General features: G+C 39.8%; 1 protein-coding gene across 2 annotated transcripts in view; it reads right to left on the bottom strand.

Annotated features, from left to right (window-relative positions):
• CFAP61 (cilia and flagella associated protein 61) overlaps window positions 1–18862 on the bottom strand; it is a 103468-nt gene that overhangs the window by 80101 nt on the left and 4505 nt on the right. For both annotated transcript variants that reach the window (XM_068675151.1, XM_068675150.1), the window contains exons 6-10: window positions 18709–18835; window positions 13032–13164; window positions 10929–11082; window positions 4712–4803; window positions 1384–1571 (exon numbers count right to left, since the gene is read on the bottom strand). In XM_068675151.1, the coding sequence (XP_068531252.1) occupies window positions 1384–1571; window positions 4712–4803; window positions 10929–11082; window positions 13032–13164; window positions 18709–18835 (694 nt within the window). The remainder of the gene's footprint in view (window positions 1–1383; window positions 1572–4711; window positions 4804–10928; window positions 11083–13031; window positions 13165–18708; window positions 18836–18862) is intronic.

The following is an 18862-nucleotide window of genomic DNA, read 5'->3' as shown; positions in this document are numbered from 1 at the left end:
ATAAATGTTGCAGCAACATATTTTTATATTCTTTAGTATCTGGTACCTTCTTGGTAGCAAGGAATTCAAGCACAGTGGTAGGAGATTTTTCAGTGGGTTTAAAAAAAGTATCAAACATCTGCAGATATATACTAGCAGTTTGGTTCCTTTGCATTTTACTTACAATACACTAGCAAGCCACAAGACAGCTCTAGACCTAGGAGATGGAAACATTTAGCAACTTTACTGGATAACACAGATTCCTCAGCAGTGAACTTCCCTTGAGGGCTAAGATTCAATCATACCTACACTAAAACCAAACTACTATTTTGGGATCCATGCCATGCAGGTTCAGCAGTAACTCCTTCAGGATAATATTCTGAGATACAGCCAGGATTACTTCATGTCATCCTCTCAGACATATTTGCTTTTCTAACTGTCAGTTTTGCAAACAGGTAGATCAAGCTAGTGCAAGTTAGGGAAGCATACACGGAAAATATCTGAAAACACCACGATCTACAGACTCCTCAGTTCTGAAGAGAGGACCTTGCATGAGTGTAAATCTTAGGAGAACACTATGGAAAGGAATGTTATCTTCTCCACAGATACCCATCTTGGAATTCAAACTGTTCCGGAGATGTCTCCAAGGAGAGACGAGAGAGACTGCAACGTTCAGAGATAAACACAATGAACATATCTTGAACAGGAACAACAGTGGTGCACATGAAGAACAGAACGTCAGAAGTGGGCAAAGAAATGACAGATCCTTATCCTAAGAAGGACACTATGAACAGAGAATTCAGCTAGGCTACAGAGAAATTATTTCTCAACATAGTTGCAGCAGATCACAGTTTTGTATTGTTACTTTGGTGTAGTGGGAGTCATTCCAGAGCAAGTCCCTCACCTCAGTATTAATTTAAAATAAAAAAAAAAAAATTCTATTCTGGAATAATTGACTTGCTTGATTTTGTTTTAGTCTAGATTGTCCATAAATTAACTGTTCTTGTACAGACTTCCTGCAACATGATTATTCTTTCGTATGTACCAGTGTTTTGTATGTATCAGTGTTTCTACGAGCACAGATTTACAAGCACTGCACTTCTCTCTTAGATTTGAAATTAATGTTTTTTTTAGAAAAAGAAATATCCAATTTCAATCAGCATTTTTCCACCAAAAGTAACTTGCTAATTTTTGTCCCCATAGTTCTATCAGAGGTAGGAAGTTCTAGCTGGAGGTTGAAAATTTCAGTAAGTTACCAGTGAAAGTAAAAGGAAAAAAAAAAAAAAAAAAAGAAAAATCTAACCTAGTTTCAGCAGGTTCTGTCACTTTCAGATTTGTCCAAAAATGTTACATTAAAAGTTGTCACTAAGATTAGGAAAGCAGTAACTATTCATCCACACTTACCTAGTCTCATACTTCTCATCAATAAAAAATAGATGAATACAGACAGCATTTGAAGCTCCTCTGTACACTGGACGGAAAATATCTTTTTCTTCAGTCTCAAGGGGGGGTGCTGCTGAGGCTTTAAAATCTTTGTGCGTGATATCATCTAAAAGCAGTTCAGTATGGGAAATGGTAGTCAATTCACCTTTCTGCAAGAATAAGAAAAGTGATCACTTAAAACATTACAGAAGAATTTTATTTTTTTTAATTAAAGTCTTGTATCATTCCTATCTTAGAACATTCCAAGCAGACATGCAGGGATGTAGTTTTTACCTGTCACGTTGACAAACACGAAACTTTGAGGAGGTATTTTTAATATGCTTTCATTTCTAAAACACTAGATTAAAATGTTCTTTAAAAATATAGAAATTGTTGTCAAAGACCAATATATTCATAAAATAATAGTTATCTTCTCTGGAGATATTCAAGGCCCATCTGGATGCCTACCTGGGAGGCCTGCTCTAATGAATCTGCTTTGGCAGGGTGGTTGGACCCAATGATCGCAATAATCCCAAGCAGAGCTACAGGTTGGGAGCTGAGTGGTTGGAAAGCTGCCTGGCAGAGAAGGACCTGGGAGTATTGGTGGATAGTTGGCTGAATATGAGCCAGCAGTGTGCTCAGGTGGCCAAGAAGGCCAACGGCATCCTGGCTTGTATAAGAAGCAGTGTGGCCAGCAGGGCTAGGGAGGTGATTGTCCCCCTGTACTCGGCTCTGGTGAGCCCACACCTCGAGTACTGTGTTCAGTTTTGGGCCCCTCGCTACAAGAAGGACATGGAGGTGCTCGAGCGAGTCCAGAGAAGGGCGACGAAGCTGGTGAGGGGCCTGGAGAACAAGTCCTACGAGGAGCGGCTGAAGGAGCTGGGCTTGTTCAGCCTGGAGAAGAGGAGGCTCAGGGGCGACCTTATTGCTCTCTACAGGTACCTTAAAGGAGGCTGTAGCAAGGTGGGGGTTGGCCTGTTCTCCCACGTGCCTGGTGACAGGACGAGGGGGAATGGGCTTAAGTTGTGCCAGGGGAGGTTTAGGTTGGATATTAGGAAGAACTTTACTGAGAGGGTTGTTAGGCATGGGAACGGGCTGCCCAGGGAAGTGGTGGAGTCACCATCCCTGGAGGTCTTTAAAAGACATTTAGAACGTCTTTTTCTCCCGGAATCTCAATAAAAGTCCCCAGTTCATCCATGCTGGTGTTCTTCCCCTCCATCTCATCTTACAGGACTCAGGTACAGCCTGCTTACGTGCTTGTAAGATTTCTTTCTTGAGGAGCCCTTCAGGAGCGACTCCCAAGGGACCCCTGCAACAAGTGTCCTATTCAGGACAAAGTCAAAGTCTGCACTCCGGAAGTTCAAGACAGCAGTTTTGCTAGTTACCCTTATGACATCACCAAGGATAGAAAACTCTACAATTTCACGGCCACTCTGCTCAAGACAGTCCCCAGCTTTCACATTTCCCCCCAGTCCTTCTCTGTTAGTGAAGAGCAGGTCTAGTGGGGCACCTCCCCTGGTAGGCTCTTGAAACAGCTGTGTCACAAAGCTGTCTTCAGCACAATCTAGAAACCTCCTGGACTGGTTCCTCTGCACAGTATTATATTTCCAGCTTATATCAGGGAAGTTGAAGTCTCCCATGTGAACAAGTGCGGGTGATCGTGTAACTTTTGCAAGCTGCCCAAAGAATGCCTCATCCATCTCTTCATCCTGAGTAGGCAGTCTCAGTAGACAGACCCCCACCAAGATGTCACCCCTACAGGCTTTCCCCTGATCCTTATCCATAGACACTCAACTTTATCATTCCCAACCACAAGCTCTTCAACATCAAAACACTCTTTATATTAAAGAGCCACACTACCACCCTTCCTACCTTGTCTATCCCTTCCAAAGAGCTTGTAGCCATCCATCATAGTACTTGAGTCGTGGGAGTGATCCCACCACGTTTCAGTTATTGCAACTAGGTCATATTTAGCCTGTCGCACCATTGCTTCTAGCTCCTCCTGGTTGTTGTCCGTGCTGTGTGCATTGGAGTAGATGCACTTCAGATGAGACATCTGCCTCACCCCCAGCTTCAGTATTGTTCCCCTAGGCACTTCTCTGGTGAGCTGTTTTACCCCCCTTCCCCCATCATAGCTAGTTTAAAGCTCTCTCGATGAGTCATGCTAGCTCCTGCACCAGGATTCATTTCCCCCTTTGAGACAGGTGTGTTCCATTCATCGACAACAGACCAGGGGTCAAGTAAACTGCCCCATGCTCAAAGAACCCAAAATTCCTGTCTCAACACCAGCCTCTCAGCCACTTACTCATTACCCTTGTTTTCCTAGCCTGCTCCATGTCCTTCACCTCCCCAGAAGGAATAGAACAAAACACAACCTGTGCTCCCACTCCTTGAACTATTCACCCTAACCCCCTGAAATCTCTCTTCATAATTCACAGGCTTCTCTGAGCGATTTCATCGCTGCCTGCCTGACCTATGAGTAATCAGTGGGGTGAACCAGCTCTGGGAGTTTTCTAGTTATGCCCCTGACCCAAGCCCCAGGTAAGCAGCACACTTCCCTACAGCTCAGGTCTGGTCTGCAAACGGTGTTCTCCGTTCCTCTGAGAAGGGAGTCACCTCCCACAACCACCCTTCTTTCTTTCCTGGCAGAGGCAGTCTGAATGCGTGGAGTCGACTGCCTCATCCTTGGTAACCTCTTAGGGGAACCTTCCCGCGCCTCCCCCCCCCTTCACTGTCCAATGCTACAAACCTATTGCTTAGGGGGGCTTGGGAATGTGAGGGAAGCAGAGGGAGAGTTTGCTCAAAGTGCCAAGCAGGGAACCTCTCCCAACCTGTTCCCTGTCAGCCTCTCTCGGGAGAGCCGGCACGTGCAGCGTGCTCACACTGCTGTCCCGGGCCACGAAGCAAGGGACCGAGGTCCCCTTGTAACTCATGGGTGGGTGCTGCGGTTGCAGCTGCACCGGCTCCATGGCAGCCAACCTCGACTGTTGAGGTTGTCTGTTTTAGTCAGTGGCAGATGTGCATCAGCAGTCCCCATCCTTTTTCTCCCTCTGTGCCACTTGTTCCAATTCCCATGCTGCCCGCTGTTCAGGTGGAACTATATGGGAGAACTCCTCTGGTTAATCACAATTGCCACCTCCACACAGACCCTAGCTAGAGCAGCTTCTGAGCTATGCAGGACAGCAGACACTAGTGTGGGCACATGCAGCGGACAGTGCAGGAGTGGAAACAGTGCTTGTCCTAGCAGCCTCCACGTCTTCTTCAAATTAACTTCAAAAGTTAGCAGCACTGCTGTATAGAGGGGTATTACCTGCACAGCTGCATCTTGGTCGCTAATATGTTCCACATTTTGAGATGAAATGGACTCTGCTTCCTGACTTGTTTGCTTACTTTTATCTTCATCTGCGTAATGAAAAAGAACAAACGTGTAAAAATGAGAGCGTAACCATCAGAATCATAGCAGTAACTAACGAGTAAGTGTGCCAGACTGCTCCTGTTGACAGATTTCTTTTATTTATTTGTAATACCCACATTTAAAATAGACTCCTGTATTTACTTGGCTAGAACTTCATTAGACAATTTGATCTCAAGGCAAAATCAGATAATTGGCTTTAAAATAGGAATTGAACAAGACACAGTTGGGAAGCAATTTCTAACTCTTTTATTACATGTAATAAATGTTGACCCTATCTGAAGAGAAAAATATGAGTGAGTAGTGTATCGACTGGTATCTTAAACTTTGTCTGCTGCTACCTTTTTTTCTGATGACCATAAGAATGAGGAAGGCTCTTGATCCTCACATTAATTCTCCTAACAGAACTGAAATTCAGAATAAAACCTAGGCAAGCCATAACCCTTACTTATTGGAACAAACAGGGACAAGAAACAGGGATTGAAATTCCCTTCTCATTCACTGAATTTAACTAGCTTTATAACCCCTATTTCATTTCTTATAAAAAGTGATTGCCATTTGGTCAAGGCTTCTCAGTTTGTCTATTTTTGCCTCTTTATCTCATCTAAAAAATGCTCTTCTCTGCCGCTTTTCCTGGATGCTGAAGCAACTGCTTCAAAGCACTTCATCAGCCATTGCAATTCTTTCGTGTATGATTTTTCAGCCAAAAAACAGACACATTGAACTGCATGCAGAATGCCCACAGTAGCCGTGACCACAGGTGTGGCAGGCTTTTAGACATTAGCAGCATTAAAAAAAAAAAAAAAGGCTCAGTGGAAAGGAAATACAATTGACAACCAAAGTCACAGAAACCAGGTTTTAAATCTACATGAAAGATCGTCCTACCTTCTTCAGCAACATTACAGTGTCACTCTAGTTTAGTTCATCCCAATTAGAGTAGTAATATTTTTGTGAGTAAAACAAAACAAAACCCTTAGCTGATAGGGTTAAATTACTTGCAGCCATGTTATGAATCGATTTTTAATCAATGACTGACCTGAGAAACAGCCAGAATATATACGTACATGATGCAATATATATGTTTACATACCTACAGCTTTTCTGATAAAGTGCTGAATCAAATTAAAACAAACACCTACATTTTAGGGAGTTTAACTAAATATTGTTATATGCATTTTTTGCCATTCTACCCCTTTGGCTGGGAGCAATTCCAGAGCTGATAATTAAAATGTTAACAAACCACAATAAAAATGTCCAATACCAGTGTGGAACATACACAATGCATTATATTTTATTTTAATTACATAACCTGTATCTTAAGACAGATTTTGACAGTTTACACAGCAACACACAACAGCCCTACAGAACTCTACTGGTACCTGGCACCAATGTGAGAGAGCAGACTACTAACTTTCACAACACCTTGATGCTCATTTGACAGCAGGCAATCACCCTTCCAGCACATGTAAAGTATTTTGGGGAAAGCACTTGCTAAATCTGCATGCTAATGGATTATTCCCTTTAAAGTCAGTAGAAGGTGAGGGTATTCAGAACCACAGATCACCTGATAACCCATAAAGGCCACGCCTAAAGTTAATGCTATGAACTAAAATTATTCTAGTCATCAACCTGGAGAAGAACCATTGAAGTACTAGCAAAGCCTACATAAGACACCAAATAACCACTTAAAATTACTAAAGCTAAATGTCAGCTGCTCTTTTTTAGTCCTTGAGTGTCTCTCTTCAATAGTTCTGCCATTCCTTAAATCATCCCCTCCCTAATCTTACAGATACAATCTCAGTTTACTGCATTTATATTAAAAAATGAAGTCTGAAAATAACTTTAACCAATAAACTCTTGAGATATAGGTATCATGGCTGTAGAAAACAGATCAGGCCAGTACATCCCTGCATGTGAAAGCTCCAGTAACACAGGAAAGTCATAGTTTCTGAGCTCCAAGAGAAGGAGAAAAAATTTCAAAAATTACAGCACAATAGGATTCTTCACTCCTCTATCTGAATTTGGTAAATCCATCTAAGCTACATTCATTGACATGAGCATTTTTCTTCATAGAGTAATGAGCTTTCTTCTCCTTAAGGAAAAAAAAAAAGTTTAGCCCAAAGTTTTTTTTAAAAAAATCTGTTATCTGAAGATCTGTTTTACTGTTAGCAGAAAAGAATGCAGATGCAATTTGCAGGGCAAGAAGAAACACAGGGGTTAGAAATCATGGTTTCTCCAGGGGTATCACAGATGTGAGACTTCACAGAAATGATCAAATGTCGTTTTGATTAACCCAGCTACACTTCTCATTATGAACAGCCTTGCAGGTGTCAAAAGTTAATTAATACAAGCCTCTTGTTGTCATGTAAATATTGATATGTTGTTTCTGACTTCACACTAAAATGAAATCCCTTAATGGCTCCACCATTCACTACTGTCAAATATAGCTGCATCACTGTTTATATATATACTGTACACAAGTGACTGCAAATAATGTAAATATCATTGCGCTCAGTGAAGTATGGAACATGAACAAAAAGAAAATTAAAATAATTCTGTGATTGCTAGGTTGTTAGCAGAGGTATCAGTCAGCAGGATCAAGAAGCCAGTTCAACATGAAGCCTGATGAAAAGCCCTTGAATCATTCCCACTGCATCATAATGTTTTCTGGCTACTAATCTGTGACACCATATAGAGTAACAACCAAATTACTGTAATTATCCTGAAATGTAAGTGGCATATCAATATTGTGTTAAACACAGATTTTTGTACACTCTTTCATTATTAGTCAGTACTACATTTTGAAAGGAAAAAATACTATCAACCTGTGGTCTCTATTTTTAAGCTAACGAGCTTGAAAAAAATATCCTTTTTTTTGTTTTGTTTTTTGTTTGTTTGTTTGTTTTCTCATATGGGAACATGTGAATACTCTACAAAGGAATGTGGCTCACATTTTAAATTCTCAGCCTTTGAATTCAATAAAAGAAAGTTGAGGTCCTCTATTGATATAAGATGCAAAGTTAGCAAAGCTTCCCTAGACAAAAGACAATTTGGCAGCACATTTCCAATACAATAGACCACAGAAATGGTGCCATCATTATAACAGCATTTATATAGCCATGCGCATGTTATGGTATATAATCAAGTTTAAACTACTTGTCAATGACACTATAGTAAATTACAAGGACATAGGTAGGACCTTATATTGGAAAGGTTTATCAATCGACTACCAGGTTGGAACTATCATTTGGGTCTCCATTTACCAAAAAAGCCCAAGATACAATTCATACAATTCCCTTTTCAAACTAAATTTTTAATAAAATGAAGAAATCAGACAGAAGGGGAACTATGCTTATGCTTTTTTGTTTGTTTGTTGTTTTTGGCAATGATGGCCAGTGGGGGGGGTGTCTCTAAAATTCTTTATTAAAATGGTGGGCTCTTTTCCTTTCTTAATAATAAATAAATAAATAAAGGAAACACCACTGCTTTTCCTGGATGTTTTCACGAATGACTGCTGAGATGAATTTTGACTCATGTCTCATGCAATAATAAAACCTGAATCAGAGCCTTTTTTCCAACCTTTTGAAAAATGCAGTCTTCGTGTTTACATAAACAATTTGTTGATAGTTTATAAAAGACATTTATCAAATATCCATCACAAAGCATATATTTTAATAAGCCGTATAAAACTTTAGTAACTCGTGACAAGCTAACATTTTATTGAATTGATTATTATTAAAGGTTAGACAAATAACAGTATATATTTGTTTGTTTTCTTTCTCTCTTTCTTTCTTTCTTTCTTTCTTTCTTTCTCTCTTTCTTTTTGGCTATACTGGGCAGGCATAAACAACAGTTTGCAATGCTTTAGGACAAGCAAAACTATTTTAAGATGTTATAATTGTTTATGTTCTAAAATGTAGAGTTACCACAATAGCTTTTATTATTATTCCATGATAATAGAATTAATATTCCTGAGCAATATATAGCCATGGGCTACCTCTAATTTTACTGTTAAATTTCTAGTGGCTCACCCTCTAAGAATGGTATCAGAGCCAGGCAATTCACTGATGATAATCAAGTTCCTTCTCAGGTGTCTGTCTTTGAGACCCTCAATGATTTGTGTTCAAGATATCTGAAAAAGCCTACCAATAATTCTCTTTCCCCAAGGCTGCTCTTGAACACAACAAGCTTGAAATCTGTGGCTGTAGCTTAACAGAATTGCAGCTGCAATGCACCCACAGGCTGCCCACTCAGCAGGCAGATGGAGAAGACAGTAGGGTCATAGCAGCTCCTGATGCCGTTCTCTTCTGGAGACAGATGTTGAGAATTGTCTCAGTGCTGAAGGCAGGTATTTCACAGGATCCATGACACAAAACTTATTTGCCACTCCAAATAGAGGTATACTACTCCTTTTTTTTTTTTTTTTTTTTTTTTTTTTTTGTACTTAAAAAGTAAATACAGCATTGCAAACAACCAACAACCACCAAAGGTAATACAGCTTTTAAATGGAGAAGAAAAAGAGAGGGAATCATGTCCGAGATTGCTAACCAATGTGCTTAATGTGCTTCTCAAAAGCACTCAGATGCTAAGCTGGTGTTATAGAAACCTGAAAAGAATCATTTATGCTGATTTTACATGCTTTTTTTTTTTTAAACAATTAGAAAATCCAATAGCTCATTATTCCAGACTATCCAGGCCCCTCTGGGCAGCAGCACAGCCCTCTGCCATACCGGCTCCTCCTTCCAGTTTTGTATCATCAGCAAATTTGCTGATTGAAGGGATTAGGTGACATATATGTCTAAACTTCCTGCTGATATAGCAGTAAGACAGAAGTCAAAGGGAAGTCAATACTACTCATAGTTAATGAGAATTTAAAACACTGAGATAATATTTGTAGTTTTAAAATGAAATATATTTCATACTTTTCTGCACATTTTCGTATAGCTTATTGAAGAACTAATCCCGAGCAAAATTTGCATGACTTTGCAGGGTGGGAAAGTTCTTCCCAAACTTCGTTCCTGACCAAACAGTGCAAGGAGGGCTGTCCCAGAACTGCAGGAAATGAAAAACAGGTCTAGTTTTTAGAAGAGACTATCATAAATGATATTTCTTCCTCCCTCAGTCCTATCTACATTTCTATATGTGTCTGTCACCTCTTTTGAAATAATACTCCTGAAGTTCCAGGAGCGTGGACTGATACAGGACAAGGCAGCTGGGTTCCTTCATCTCTTACTAGAAATATTCTTCTTTGCAGGGGAGGGGAAGTCCACAAGTGTGGCTGGAAGGCATTTTTTTTCATTCCCTTTACTGTTCCATGGCTTTCAGCTATGAGATACCAGCTGGAGACTGCTCTGAAGCTGCCCAGTTGCATTTTTGCCTGGTGCTTTGTGTTCAAACAAGCAGGTATGTAACAACCTAGTGGTGTTTCTTTAATTCTATTACTAATAATTAGCAGACAGCAAAATGCTGCTCTTCTGGACAAAAAGACCTTCAACACTGAAAAATAATGATGACAGCTGTAAATTATTAGTGGTCTCTAAATAGGCAACATATTCATGTTACTGCAATTTGTTAGTTGCAGTAAGATGGCTTGTAGGTGGTTTGTCATATTGTGTCCAACACAAAAATACAATGAAAACAGTTTCTGATCTTCCAAAACCTCATAACCTAAATGACTGCAAACAGTAAGCAGACAGAGCAGAAAATGGGCCTCAAGGAAATAAGAGGGCACAAATCACAAGACAACATGACAGCCACTGATAACCAGCTGCTTAGCGGCTGACATACATTAGAACCAAGTTTAAAAATAAAGTCTTAATATAACAGCACAACTGTAGCTAACTGATGGGAAGTAGACGCTATTCTTTGGCTTTCCAAAACTTGAAATCTGCTTATATCTCATACCTCTGTTTTGATGAGAGTCTTCAGTGTGACACATTGTACAGACCAGCTCCCCTGAATTAAAAAACACCAGGCAACCATCGCCAAAGCGCAGACACATTCTTTTTTTCTTACTAATATAAGCCTATGTCCTCTTCCATTTTTTTTCAAAACCTGTTCAGAAGCTAGAAATAAATGCACCTTGAATCTGCCTATAATTTTAGCATATAGGTACCTTCTGGAATGCTTGGCTCCTGTGGTGCTTTGAGAACATCTTCAGGATGTGGTTTACAGAGTCCATGGAAAGGCCCTAAGTCAAAGCACGCGTGAAACAAGGAAACATCTACTTGAGAGCATAAGCTCATGAATCCCACTACAGTGTCTCCAGCCTGCAATATAAAAACAATGTCATACACGCACAAAAATTGAGCAGATAATTTTAGTTGAGGAAAAAAAAAAAAAGGTTGTGAGGAGGAAAGGGGGAAAAAAAGGGCAAAACAAGAATTTCAGCATACTAGCTGTAGCTGTGTGTAAAAGAAAAGTATAAGGGAAAGTTAAAGATCTTTTTTTTTTCAATTAAGTGTATTACACCATCTATATTAGATCTTCTTCTTCTGGTTATGATTTGCAGGGGGATTAGAATTATTTATATGGACCAAAACATGATCTACTGTTTCAACTAGAGAACTCCAAAAAGGGCATAATTTTTCCTTAAGTGCAACTAACCTACAATCTGGATTTAGCTAACCATAATGGTTGACTAATCATTTGATGCTATTTCGTAAATAAAGTGTGCTCAAACTGAAAAGCATATTTTATTTTCCTACAAAAAAAAAATTGTACAGTATGTAAAAAGTTCTAAAATGTTATACGGTATGTATTATAAAAAGCAATTATAAGCATTGAGTATTTTCAGGTTCTAAAAATATCTAATAATCAGCCTTCAAAAAAAAAAAAAAAAAAAAGCCCTGGGAATGACAAGATCCCTGTAACACTGAAATGGCATGTCACTTTATGTTTGATTATTATTACTGAAAGTTTCCAGAAAGTTGCAGTGTTGAGATGAAAATAGGAAAATAGACTCTGGAAAATTAGAACCAATATGTTGGAGGGGTTTGGCTTCAAGCTGAGAACAGTGTAGAAGTAGGAAACTCTTCAAATGTTATTCCTATATTCAACTTTCTCATAAAACAAATAATCAAAATATTTTTTTCCTTAATACACATAATGAAAGCCTTCTTTAAAAACATTATGAAAACTCACAGGATGGATTTGTATAGCTGTTTTATTCTGCCATCAGCACTCCAATAAAAATTAAAAAAAAATCAAGTTTAATTTTTTTCCCCCAAACAACAAGTGATTGTTTGTTTGCGTAACTGAACAAAAGCTGGGTCACTGCAGTTGTCTGGCTGCTGTGTAATTTTAGGCCCAAGGCTCAGCAGAGGCTGATTAACCAATCCATCTACCATATGTGCAAAAAGAGGTTGCCAGCTTCATTCTCTGCAGGGAAAATTGGCATCTATCTTGGTTTGCATGGAGGTGTCTTTCACAGCAGCACAGGCAAGTATAAAATATGAGGGCCTGAAACACCTTTTGCTGGTATCATATCGAGCTATGAACGTACAATTGAAATGTATTATTTATAAAGATAGCCGTTTGTAATGTGCTATTACACTAATGGCTTGTTGTTTCCTATTTGGCTTCCAATGGCAGTGATTACATGTTAAGGTTTTATAAAATCATTTGGTATAGAAAGCAGACTTCTGGAATTAAGTAGGTTATGTTGCCTATCAGCTTACGATATCATGCACAGTTACTAACGCATGAAAATATTAAGAGGAATTTTCAGACGGATAGCTATTAGTACCTCTTTCTTATTTAAATTAATTCCTGAGTTTCTGTCTTCAATTCAGCATAAATCCGACTGCCCCAGCCAGGAGATGGAAAAAAATACATCATTTTTAACTGAGAAATTATTACTGGCTACTAGTTTTCACATGCAATATTAATTTTCACAAGGAATTAAAATTGGTTATCTATAATGTAAAATGTCTAAAACAGTAACCCTTTTTTTCAGAGTAGCCTGTTCCAATTACTTGGAAAGAATCCACACAATTACCAGGAATTGCTGCTTCATTTATTTAACAGGAGATACCACTCCTAAAGAACTGAGATAAGCAAAGAAAAGTGGCAGAGGGCATTATGTGTGTGCAGATTATGAATTCTACCTTCCAAAAGTGAGCTTGTTCTTTTTATTCATTGAGCTGCAGCATGAGCTACTTACATTTACATCACTAACATGGTGATTAGATCAAACAGGAGCATATGACAGACTGACCTCACAAACAACAGCTTGATTTTCTTCATTTTGATGTTCTATTATATCAGCAAGGAAATATTCACTATAGGTTTCTTTCAGAGTCTCACTCTGACGCGTCCAGATTGGCATGAGATCATTGTAATCTTCCAACCTATAAAAAAGAGATTATGTAACGCCCTAAAACTCTCCTATTAACAGGTCCCAATACCTCTGTTCCCCTCTGTTAGCATACTGACAGATATTAAAAATACCTGATCCAAAGCCCCTACCAGTGAAGAAGTAATTGCATGTAGGACATCTCCTAACACACACTAAGTTGGTAGCCTCAGCACCACAGAGACAAAAGCATTATTAAGAGCCAACGCAACCTACCTTAGATCTGGATTTCGCCATGGAGATGGCTATCTTTCCCCCAAAGCAGAAAATATGAGGGTAGCCCTGTTCAAAATTTTCTTGCCTAAGGCATCTCAGGCCAGGTGGATCTGGGCTTTTGGCCTCATTTAAAATAATTACACTCAGTGAGCCCAATCTCAGTTTGTTAGAGTTGGCAGAGATCTCAAGAAGAGCTACACCAGTGCAATTTAGGAAGTCAGTTGTGTCTGTTAAGAACAAGAAGAAAAAAAAAAAAAGAAAAAAAAAAAAAGAAAAAAAAATACAAAATAGTGCCTTCTTGTATGGGAGAAACAGTGGTGAGCATTGGCTAGATTACTGTTATTACACACAGCAGTGTGGGAGTCAACTGGCAGAAATTGAACCATTATGCCTTTGTAAGGTCAAGTTAATGCTCCACCATTGAAAAAGATACAAAGGCCAAAGTGCAATTACTGTATCCCTCTGCCTCATGAAAAGCCTTCTGCATAGGTGGGAGCGCAGCTCTGCCTCTGCTGCCCCAGTCTGGCGTCCGTGCTGCTGGCGTAAAGCAGCCAGAGCTGACTCCTAAGCTGTCCAAGTTTCAGTGTTAGAATCATACAGGCCCCAGACTGCATGGATTTTTATTTAAATAGATAACAGGCTCTTTCTCATCAATCAACCTAAAAAAAAAGTTAATTCTTTAGCAGGATCAATGCAAGTCTCACCAAAACCTCACTGCTTTTACCAACGTGTACAAATTGCCATCAAGGAATTCAACAGAGGTATGTGCTGCACCCGTGGCATGTAGGCCCGGGCCAAGCAGCTCCAGCACACAACACTTCCCCGTGACAGGCTGAAATCGCTGCTTTATTTCTGTAAACAATGCCAGAACGTAAGCGGTCCGGGAGACAACTCTGCAGCTCGGAAGGGGCTCAGAAAAGTCGGCCTGCGGTGGGCAGTGAGGAGGGGCCGCTTTCACGGCACGGTTAGGAAATCCCTTCCTCCTAGCGTGCTTCAGACCACCTTAGGTAGCGCAACCGTGTGAGGAAGGTGACCCCCGCGGGAGGCAGCGTGCAGCACACCCCAAGGAGCGGGCGCCCAGCCCGGCACAGCCCCGCCGGGCCGCCCGCAGCTGCCCCCCGACGGCCCGCAGCGTCGCGGGGCTCGCCCGCCCCCTGGCGGCCTCCGGGTGGGCTGCAGGGCCGGGCCCTTTTCGCTTCCCTTGCCTTGCCTCGCCTTCCCTTCCCTTCCTTTCTCTTCCCTTCCCTTCTCTTCCCTTCCCTTCCCTTCTCCACTGCCCCACTCAGTCCTCAGGCCGGGGCATCCTTTGCCCAACCCCCCCGCAGCGTCAGTAGAAAAATACTGTAAAATAGTTCCTTCCTCTAAAAACGATACACGCTGTAGAAACATGTTTCTGGGAAAACTTGCATTTTGCTTCAGGCTGCGGCTGCTCAAGTTTGTACACACTTGTACCCAAGTACCTGTACCCATAGCTTAGAAATCTTAGCTCTGTACAGGCAGCAAGTGCAGAAAAAACAAACAAACAAACAAACAAATAAAGCTACTCTAATTTTAACTTTTTGCATGTTTCTGGATTTCACAGAAGCCTTAAAGTTAACACAGCTGGGCCAGAGATTCTAATTTATCAATCACAGTCTGATCACCAAAGTACTGATGGACTCTGACACAAGACTGAAGGACAATTCAAGTGGTACTCTGATGGCTTTTGCCGCTCCTACACACCAGAAGGATGTGACCTTCTGAGTAAGACCACCTTTCTGCCAGACCCCCTTTATTTGACATGATTTCTTATTCTCAGGCCATCTGTCTGAGAGCTCTCCACTTGTCCTCGTTGCTCCCGTTGCCCAGAACAGCCCCGAGATAAGGACCTGCACACCCCTCCATCCCTGGTCCAGTTGCGCTGACCTCTTTTTGTTCAGGTCAGCCGAGCAGGTTGTTCAGGCGAGATGGACAGTATGGGAGCTGTTCCAGACTCCAGTGGATATCTGTTACACACGCCTTATTAACAGCCTTTTGAGCGGGGTGAATAAATGCTTAACTTGTGACCTTTAGGATGCCCTGAGTCACAGAACTATTCCATCTGCCAGGAGTTTTAGATAATTTAATTTTTCTTCTGGAGGGCAGTCACCAGATTCTTTCATAGAGTTTTAAGTTAAGAAAGCCAGCTTGAGAAACTAAGAAAGAATATTGTGACTATTCCCTCAAAACTGAAGACAGCTGCTGGGGAGACAAACTTCCAAGCCACACTTTTTCATTCTTTTTCACTGTTAAGACACAATAAATCACTTGTCTGTAGAATCATTTCAAATGCTGTAAGTGAAATGAAGCTCCAAAAACAATGAAACCTTGTAAAAATATATTATAAATTCCCATTCTTTGTATTTCAAACTAAAATGACTGCTCCAAGTCCCTCACAGCATTCTGCTCTGCAAAGCACAACACCACAAGGCCACCTCTCAAGACGCAGGTGGCAATTCTGCAGACTCGTGTTGTGCAGAGACTGCCATACGTACACTGAGCTCATGACACTCAGCAGGCTCTGCATATGCCCAGTCAATTCCCAGCAAACTAGAAACTGTAGGAACAGAACTATTTTTAGTTTCTGCAACCCCCCCAACCAGTACCTTAGACCTTTTTTAAACAAACAAGCAAAACAAAACAAAACAAAAAAATCATTTAAAAATATATAAAAACACTATATGATTCCTAGACAGAGAACAAGCACAATAAAGGAATTCCGCAGAGCTGCACATTTGTGATGTCTTACATACATGGTACAAAAACAAGGAAGAGGATCTAAAGATGATATATCAGCTAGAAACTAGAACATAAAGGCTTCGTGGACTGGGTTCAGGCACACTACAGATTTATTTCACATTATAAAGGTCAGATAGAGAACAATTTCAAAATTAATGGTTAAGCAAAGTATCAGTTTACTGCTTCCCCTCACCATAAGTAAGGGAAGAGGGAAAAGAGATTACCCTAATCTCCTATCATTGACCCAGAACATGTTGCTAGGCAGGTGGCTGTGGGCAACACAGATAAATCTCTAAAGGGCTCCTTTGAATGTTACTATGGATGCCAGTGAAGTACAAAAGTGAATACAGAGCAAAAGGAAAGGCAAAGCATCTCCTGGAAATATAATTCTTACTCAGAGAATCTGTATTATCTATATATCTTTAAGTATGAATATCAACAGAGACTGTGTAATTCAAATGAAATAAGCAGTTTCTTGGCTAGTTTTCTAGTTTTTTAGTTTATTTATTTTTTGTTTTGTTTTTGTTTTTAATAAAAGGAAATCATGTATATTATTCATAAAAACTACAGAGTCCCAGGCAAGACAGTATCTCTTATGTGTTATATTGCTACAGCCTGCTTGACACTTCCAGTCATGTAAAAAATATTCCCTATTGCCAATATCTGATGGCCATCAAAATAAATAATGTGATTCAAATTAAATGAAAAACTGTAACAGTTAGAATCAAAGGGTACAGAAAAACTTTAAATCCTTAGGAATTAATTCACCTACTGATAACTTCTTAGTATCAAGGGTTTGTTCATATATTGATAGATGGTAGACTACTCAAAGGAAATAATTTTTTAAAGCCTTTAAAAGGACCTTACTTTTTAAAAAGTGTAGATCAAGTTGGTATACAAATGATTTTGCAACATAATGAAATATCCAGACCAACAGCAGAATGGTTTTAAGTGGCCAACATCAGGTCTCAGCCCTTTATCTCACAATGCTCTAAAGCCAAGCCATAGGATATTGTAAGCATTGAATAAAACTGTAGGATAAATACCACAGTCTGCAGATTTGTTTCAGGCCTATTTGGCAAAATCAAGTATGTATAAAACATCTCTCTATGAGAGAGAGGTTTCTGTCAGCACCCAGTGCAAGATGATAGCACGAACTATTTCATGAACAGATTGGTGTGGATTTACCAGGCAGACAGAGGTTCCTAGTGTGGCATTACCTTCCATTAGCACTGGTTATACATCAGTATTGTATGATGAAGCCTCCCAGAGACGTGCTTGTCCCTAAACTTCAATTTCTATTACAAGGACTGGAAAAATCTCTTAAATCATAATACTGCTACATAAGGATAACACAGCGCTTCCATTTAGAACAAAGGAAAACAACACCAGAAACACTCAGAATCAAAATTATTACCTCATGAAACATTACCCTACATGTGCTCTTTGCAGCATGGAGAGGAAAATAAGTGAACCAAAATGTGATACAAACTAATTATATTTTGACCACAGTACAGAGAAGCATTTACACAGCACTGATAGCATATATGACACAGCAACCTATACAGAAAAACATAAAGCCTGTCTGGGGCAAAAACTGCATTTCTCGCTTAGTGTGCTCAGTGCTGACACGTGCAGAAAACTGCAATTTGGCATAAGCAGCAGAATTCAAATGAAAGAAAAAAACATAGTTGTAATGGTCTATACATAGGTAGTAGGCATTCGGCTAGGGGAACCTGCTTCTCTACCTGGTGTACACTACCAATACATGGGCAGAGAGACTCAATATTATTTTTTTTTCTTTCTCAACTTTTTAATGACATTTATGATGAGTCCCAAAATAACTGCAAAGCTGTGTGAAAGGCACATTGTGCAAACATATCATACAAGAAAACAAAAAAAAAAAGTCTTTGCTCCAAACTGTACACATTGAAATACATGACACTATGCAGTAAATTAAAAAAAAAAAAAAAAAAAAGTATTACCCCATTATTTTATTAAGATCTTTTGGCAATGTTGAGGAGCCTGCTGGTCTGCTCCCCTGATGCACAATGACAGGGAACGTATGAAGTGCTTATGCAGAAAAAGCTGTACAAGAGCAGAAGGGTTACTTTCCATGTCTGACAGATTAGTGGAACTAGGGAGTCTCTACTTCTACTTAATAGCTCTAGATGATAAACCCTCCTCTTCAGTTTTTGCTCATCTGGTCAAAGTATGATACAATTAAAAAATATGAAAAATTAATTGGAATATGCTCCTGAAAACTATACGCACTCACTAAAATACACAAGACAATAAAGGCAACATTCACAGAATAAACATTGCTGACCAAAAAATGTATTATTTCTATTATTCCTAGATAGAAAACCAGATTTACAAAAAATACAATTGATCTTGCGATGAAGTAGAATAAAAACAGCATAATCATAAAACAACTACTTAATTAGGTTATCAAGAAAAACCATGGCCTCTGAATTAAGATACTGATGCTGTAAATCAAAATGGGAATTCTTTAAATTGCTCGAGAGATCTTCTCATAAATGTAGAAGCAAGAAAACTGCATTACCTTGCTTTGCGAACATGCAGCTGCGGGTGATACCGATGTCTGGGGCTCATAAGCAAAGTAAAGTTTGTATTCACTGCTGAACCTGGAGCAGTTATCATCTTTTCAAAGGCGCTTTCCAAGCCTGGCTCTGTGAACAATAAAAATCTGTTAGGAG

Source organism: Anas acuta, chromosome 3 (genome assembly GCF_963932015.1).
Source record: "Anas acuta chromosome 3, bAnaAcu1.1, whole genome shotgun sequence".
NCBI lineage: Eukaryota > Metazoa > Chordata > Aves > Anseriformes > Anatidae > Anas > Anas acuta.
The sequence above is the reverse complement of the archived record's forward strand: the minus strand, read 5'-3'. Positions and strand labels throughout refer to the sequence as shown.